The 7,247-nt window shown below is 45.4% G+C and overlaps 1 protein-coding gene across 2 annotated transcripts in view; it reads right to left on the bottom strand.

Annotated features, from left to right (window-relative positions):
* Positions 1 to 1,482: 1,482 nt before the first annotated feature.
* Positions 1,483 to 7,247, bottom strand: part of LOC102210485 (synaptopodin 2-like protein) — a 13,543-nt gene continuing 7,778 nt past the window's right edge. Inside the window, exons 1-2 of one of the 2 annotated variants that reach the window (XM_005749714.2) lie at positions 6,629 to 6,930; positions 1,483 to 4,953 (exon numbers count right to left, since the gene is read on the bottom strand). In XM_005749714.2, the coding sequence (XP_005749771.1) occupies positions 2,309 to 4,953; positions 6,629 to 6,875 (2,892 nt within the window). In that variant the 5' untranslated portion in view covers positions 6,876 to 6,930 and the 3' untranslated portion in view covers positions 1,483 to 2,308. Of the gene's footprint in view, positions 4,954 to 6,628; positions 6,931 to 7,247 lie in introns of those variants that run through there. The other variant, XM_005749712.2, reaches the window with a different exon arrangement.

Here is a 7,247-nt window from a genome sequence, read left to right as displayed (position 1 = left end):
AAACCGAAAATCTCACAGCGATGCTAGAGGGAAAATCTGCAAAATTCATCCAGTAACCTTTGAATACAGTCTGACTGCATCACAGAGGTGACATATCCCAAGAGACACATCTCTGTGGTGATCCTAAAACTGAATAGGTCAAGTGACCTCAACACAAAGTATGTGTGTAACTAGCCTTCAAATCCATCAGGAATTCAAACTCACACTTTGAGCATCTACTAACCTTGTTTTTTTATGACTAATTTAGCTCTATCAATACTTTAACCAGGAGGATAACAAAAAAGAAAACATTAAAGGAAGTGTTTATTTTTAAATAACCTAAAAATGAGTGACCCAAACTTAAAAAATTCAACCATGTCCCTTAAACCTGGACCCTTGACCCTAAATGGTTGACTCTGCTGACCCAGAAAGATGGTGCGAGGGAACGGCCTCTTTAGCAGAGCAACAAGAACAGGCTGGATGTATGAGGTAGCACTTCCCCTCTCTCAATCACATTGTAGAAAAAGCCATCAGAATTAAGAGTCGAGCACTGGGCCAAATAGCTGGAGATTAACGGCTCCAAAAATAGGTGAAATGGGCTCTGTATGTGTGTGCCACTGAGCAAGAAAGGAATTAACGGGGAAGAGGATGGCAACCAAAAGAGAGAGAATTATAGAACTCATTTGGTAAAAGGATATTTAAGTCCTTATATAGGTGCGGTTGCAGCTTTTATGCGGTTTAAATCCAAATTTAAAAATTGCATGAAATTATCCACTTACCTGGTAAGTAGAAAAAAATGTGTGTTTCCCTTCCACGCAGCATCTAAACTTACCTTCAGACCTGAAGAGGACTAAAGTTTACAGCTAAAGTTAGCACTGTCTGTCAACTGATCCCAGTCAAGGGTTAAAGGTTAGATCCCTTTCTGGTGCCATGGCTGGGTTTCACAGCTCCAAGGCCATCATGTGACTGTCAGTAAAGCACTTTGAAATGTATGCTATCAAAACTACAAGGACACTATCAAATACAGCAATCAATCATTGGAGCAGAAATAGCAGGTGGGGAAAAGGAATGTGTGTTTTTGAATTGATTTGTCTTCATCTTAGTCAGTTGATTTATTAAATATTCTGCATACTTTCAGGATATTGAAGAATAAGGGAGTCAAGACGAATTACTGTTAAGATTTAATAGCAATGAACTGTAAAATCTAGGAAGAGACATAAACTGTTGTGGTGAAACATGTTTGCATGACAAATCTTACTGTGCCCCCCTGTGGTGGAAGTTTAAACTACTACGGAAACCACTTTCTCAAAGCCAATACTGCTGTTTTAATACTTGGCGTCAACGCTGCGTGAAACCTTAGAGAACAGCTGTGCTGCCGGAAGGATCAATAAATGCTCACAGAAGAGGAAAAAATTGGAAAAAGTGATGGGTGGAGGAGATAAGGGGCACCAGTGTGGGAGTGGGTGGTGACGCGAGGGACACAGGGAGAAACCGAATGACAGCTGAGGTGAGTCACGTCTATTTTTATTCAGCCGCATGTCTCTGTGGGAAAGAATCAAAGCTAAACAGACGTGTTATCGCTCTCTTGTTTCATATCAACTGATGAGAAATCAAATCTACTGTAAAAAGCATTTCCCTGGAAAACTACAGCAAACAAAGCACACACACACACATGCACACTGCTGCAGAGTGAAACTACAAAAACACAATCACTGAACACAAATTCTTAGAATATATTTATCAGAGCGAGAGTAACAGGAGCTACTTCCTGTCTGTAAAGCAGGATATCTAATAGGATAGCAACAGGTTTGTTTACAGAGTGTCAAAGCTGCACTTTTTACACACGTCAGACATCTTTTCATTGTGTCACTTCATTCTACGCTTCCTGTGTTTCCTTTTCATCCTTTCCCATCTGACATTTCTGTCACACCAGTTTTATCGTTACACATCCTCTATTCTTCAGTTTTTTATGTTTTAATTTACAGAACTTATTGCAGTTTACTCCAACTTCTTTCTTTCAGCCTTTCTAGCCCGTAGTTGATTTGCAATTCTTAAATCTTCCACACGTTCCAACTCTACTTTTATCGTTCAGAACATAGTTTCTTTTAATTAGTATATAACCAAATACTTGAGATGAATAAATGAAAGTGATTAAATGGTCAAATTTTCTACAAGCATGGCCAATCCAAGCAGATGTTGTGATTTTTATCACCAGCCCTTAACTGCAGCTTTAAAAAACAATATTACAACACTAAAAATGCATGTTTAAAAAAATATTGCTCTGTGTTCCTATAGAGCCCTTATTCATTTTGTCCAGTGCGGCTTCTTTTCAATGCGTGGTGGAACTGGGACGCCAGACGCAAGGCTGCAGACCCAGGTTGGACGTGCTGAACCTAGGCCTGGGGACCCTGCTGGGTTGAGTGCTGCTGGAGGCCAGCTGAGGGGGGTGAGCAGGTTGTAGTGGACTTAGATTTGGAGTACTCTTAATCTGCCTGTTAGCCTGTGCAGCACTGGAGGACTGGGAAAATGTAGGAGAAGCATGAGCAGAGGAGAAGGTAGGTAGCCTAGGGAGTGGGGTGGTAGGTGCAGGAGGCGGTGGGGGAGACAGCAGGGAGGTGGCCCACTGAGGCTGGCTCGGAGGTGAATAGCACTGGAAGGGTTTGGCACCTTCACTGGGTGGAGGAGACATGATATCAGAGCGTCGGAGGGGTTCCCCAAGTGTCGTAGCTGATCGAGGTGCAATAACTTTGAGGGTGGGCCCTGTGGCTGTCGGTGGAGGTGTGGAGAAGCGTTTGACCTCACAGACTCGTGCTGTTTTCTGAGGACCACCTGTTAGTCCTCTATCCTGCTGATGGGTGGAGGTGTCTTGGAGAGCCCCACTTCCATAGCTGAACAAAGAAGAGTTGAGCTGGTAGGGCTGGTGGCTCATGATGTCCACAGGCTTGAGGCCTGCTTTCTGCCCCTTAGGTCCAGCTGCCCTAGACTTCGTGATCTCGGGTTTCTTCTGTGCCTTAGGAGGACAGGAGGGAGATAGGAGAGGGTTGTAGTTGATGGGAGGTGGAGCACGGATATTGGATGAGTACTTCCATGTGGCAGGGAGGGAAGGTGTGGGTGAGGGGTCCCTTGTCTGAGCAGGAGAGTAAGGGGCAGCAGCAACAGATGGAGATCGCTCTACAATGTACCGATCCATCCTGTTCTGTCTCCGAGCAAACAGCTGGCCTCCTTTCCCTGCCAGCTGTGGCACTTGAGGGGTCTGTGGTTTGGGGGCTACAGGGGGTGCTCTGGATCCACGCTGTGCCTGCATAAAGTTGCAGGCCTCTGCCCCCAGCCTCAGCCAGTCCTCTTCAGGGCCTGATTCATGCCCAGCCTCCCCACTAGGTGTAACTCCAGATTCACCAGTCGGGGTTCTCTCAAAGCGGTCATCCATGTTTTGGACCATCGACAGCAAGTCCGGGTTTGGAGAGACATCTCTGTTCTGGACTGAGTGGAACATTGGCTTCTTGTTGCTACGACGACGGGCATCTTGCAGGATACCAGTGCGAGACGCTGGGACTGAGATGCGTTGCTCACGTGTCACCGGGGAATCATTGACAGGAGCCTGGGCAGGTGATGTAGCATCTGTCAAGTTATTGTAGGTATGGAAAGATGGAGAAGGAGGAGGCTGGGGTGCAGTAGGAGGAGGTGGTGGGGTGTATTGGCCATGGAAAGAGGTCTGATTAAAATTTTGGGGGTGAGGTGGGGAGATGGGAGGAGCTGAAAAGCAGTTGGAGGGGGGTTGATTAGCAGAAGCAGGGGGAGAGAGATATGACGGTGGAGCCAGAGGGGAAAAGGTTTGAGGTGGTGAGGCACATGGCAGAGAACCTGCAGAGGGAGAAAATGGGGTGGAAGGGGAAGCATGCACTGTAGGCTGTGGAGAAAATGTGTGTGTAGGAGGCTGCGTGAAAGATGCAGAAGACAGGGAGGAGGGAGGTGAGAGGGCTGGCGGGGGAGCGGTAACAGAGGGTGAAGTGTTGCTGGTGCTATTTCTTGGCGGGATATACAAAGATGTGCTAGACACTGCTCTCCTTGCATCTGATGGAGGGTGAAAAGTTGGGATATTCATTGTGGAGACAGCGGCCACAGGTTTGGATACCATCGTTATGGGCGTGGGCTTGGGCTGGGGAGGCCGAAACATCACAGAGGTCACAGACGCACGAGAAGGGGTGGAGCCAGAGTTGAAAGGCCTCGCCGTGCGGTTCAGAACTGCAGGGTTAGGAGTGAAGCTGGAGTTATTGTGTGAGTCTATGATTGGGTTGGGACTATGATTAGGAGAAGGATCAGGGTTGCCATTTTGACTTTGGAGGGGTGTCTGTGAGGGCATGCTCAGCACAACACTAGCCCGACTGACAACTGCTGACCCCCCATTGGTCAGAACCACAGCTGGTGGAGACATGTGTGAAGGGGGGTGGTTGCTGTTTGGTTTCTTTGTGAGGCTGCTTGATTCTTGATAGGCTGAGCTCTCCAGTCGTGATCCTTCCAAACCTGGCCTTAGATTTGCAGAAGTCACACGTCCTGGGGTCTGATATGCAGAGATGTCCAGTTCTGCACCCTGATTGGTTGTTGGAGAAGTCGGTGTGGTTGATGGGCAGGCAGAGCTCCTTCTGTCCAGCAGGTCCAGATAACCAGTGTCCCACGTAGGGTCAAATGATCCCGAGAATCCCTCTTCCTCAAATTCTGAGCCACTTAGAATGGAACTTCCTCCTTCTTCCTCAGTCTCTCCTCCTGTCTCCCCTTCTGTGTCCCCTCCTCTATCTCCCTCAGCTTTGCCAAAGCAGGTGAGTGTGTACTTTTTGGCTCTCTGTCGGCGTTTCTTGAACATAAGCACCCCTTTCGAGTTGGGGTTGGGAGCATCAGTGAGCAGAGATGCAATGGAGCGGCATTTAGTACGAGCTTCCTTCACCTGTTTTTCCACCAAACTCTCCCCGCGCTGTAACTCTGCAAGACAAGAAGAGTACAGAAATAAATCAACTGAAAGAGAGCGGAAACAGAGGGGAGAAGCAGCAATGAGATTTTTGACGAATACAAAAAAAGACACAGGCGACAAGTACAGGAAACGTAACAATGTGATAGCGTGAGTAGTGGCTGATTAATACAGCATTATCACAGTGAGGAGCTGCGATGAACAGTGACAGACAGGAGTGCGTGTTGTGGATTTGGAACAAAGAATTCCTGCTGCTCTCCAGAGCTGAGTCACATAGTCCAGGAAGGTTAAATCACAGTGTCTCTCCTGCACAAATCCTTGACTGTGCCTGTGTGCGTCATGGATTTTTGTGAGGGACATTTACCTGGTCACGTTTTCATGGCAAAAGCTTGGCCCTGTAATTACAGCATTTTAGGTAGAAGGCTAGTTTTAAGGTTGAAGTTAAAGTAATAGTAAATGATAGTTTTAGGTTAATGCAATCCAAAGCAAAAATAGTTGAGGTGATGGAAGTGATGGAAACTGTGTGGAGAAACTGCATGTGCACATTTGTGTATCCCTGCTTAGTGCTATGCTATTTGTTCGTCTTAGTGTCTGGCTCACCTCACGTAAATATGCTACTGACATAACTGTAGACTGATGACTGATGACTGACCCTGGCACACACAACGTTGTGTATTATGTTAAAAGTAATAATGAAAATGCACTACTCCAGCACTTTAAAATATAGTCAGCAACCTATTGTTTAATTTTCTAACATTTAACAATAACTATAACATACTTACCATTTCTTAGCAATACTGCAACAGTAAACAACAGAACAAAAGCCTAAAAATTTTAGGTTTTAAAGAAGAGACGAAACAAAGAACAATCTAAAAGTAAGTAGTGGTTACACATGCAAAGGCTCTTCACTCTTCCTCCTATTTGTTACCCTTAAATGCAATAACTGAAGCGCATCATAAGCCAAAAGCCCACACCCCAAATACTAATAATATGTCATTACAACATGAAAAGAGGAAACGCTGTTGTCCTATCCTCATGTTATGTGTCTGCTCTCCTGTTACGCCATATGTCATTTCAGATACTGTGAATTACACTTTAAATCTTGAAAAAAAGAGATGAAATGACACCACAAGGTGCTACTGTACAGTCTGTATCACATTTTATGGCATTCCATCCTAACAAAAGACAATCTGCTGGCACTGCGAGAAGAAAAGTCAGAGGGTCACCAAAGCTATTAGGGTTCAGCATCAGGGGACCATGAAGGAAAGAAATAATAATAATAAATAACCATTAGGTAGCTGTTTGTTTCAGTCTGGTCCACAGTGCTGGTATCCTTTGCCATTCATAAAGCCATGCCAACAGTATGCAGCATTAAAAATAACTATTAATAATTTGTAACTTTTGTACCGTTTATTATTTGCATCAAGTCCCACAATAAGGAATATACACTGTTCAGATAAAGCACAACTGCATGAGCTGGTTTAAATTGTCTTTACAGCGCAGAATGGCACAGAGTTAACATTTTCAGTCGTTTCAGCATAATCAGTCAAGTCTGCTTACATGACTCAGAAATTTGGTAATTCTTCTTGATCTGAAAATAAAAAAACAAACATTTCACTCCAAAGTGATATGTCTTCCAATGCTTCTATAGTAGCTTATGTCTACTTCAAAGGGTGTCATTGATCTTACCTGCGTACACAGTCCGTGGGACTGTCTGTCCACCTACATCTGAACCTGCAGAAGATGTGAGGTCCCTCATCTCATGAGTGTGAATGCACGCTTGTCCTTGACCACCCTCAGACCCTCCCACACACACCCTAACAGTGTCCAAGTCTGCTGTGAGTGGGGAGCCGTTTAGTCTGTGTCTACCAGCCCTTCTCTCAGGGCACAGCCCATGTAAAGACCTTTGTCTCTCTCTAGCACCAAACCAACACATGATGTCAGCCCTCTATTCCTGTCGGTGTGACAGGCATCAAACACCTGTCTGGTCTCTGTCACAGACGCGCACACACAAACACACACACAAGGACGGGAAGACCCCATCACCAGAGGATATTTAGACACCAGTGTCAATGTGTGTGTGTACGTGTATATGAGTTCATAAAGCCAAATATAGGTTACAAAGAAAAGCGTGGTCATAACTCTTTGCTGATGTGCTGACACCTCACACCTGACTAACACTGCACACACAGACGCATAACTCTTTAGAGCTAATAATCCCATACCTAAAACCAATGGCTGTGTGTTGTGTGTGTGTGTGTGTGTGTGTGTGTGTGTGTGTGTGTGTGTGTGTGTGTGTGTGTGTGTG

Source organism: Pundamilia nyererei, unplaced genomic scaffold (genome assembly GCF_000239375.1).
Source record: "Pundamilia nyererei isolate P.nyererei 1_Seehausen unplaced genomic scaffold, PunNye1.0 scaffold00253, whole genome shotgun sequence".
Taxonomy (NCBI): Eukaryota; Metazoa; Chordata; class Actinopteri; order Cichliformes; family Cichlidae; genus Pundamilia; species Pundamilia nyererei.
This window is presented reverse-complemented; position numbering and strand designations above follow the sequence as displayed.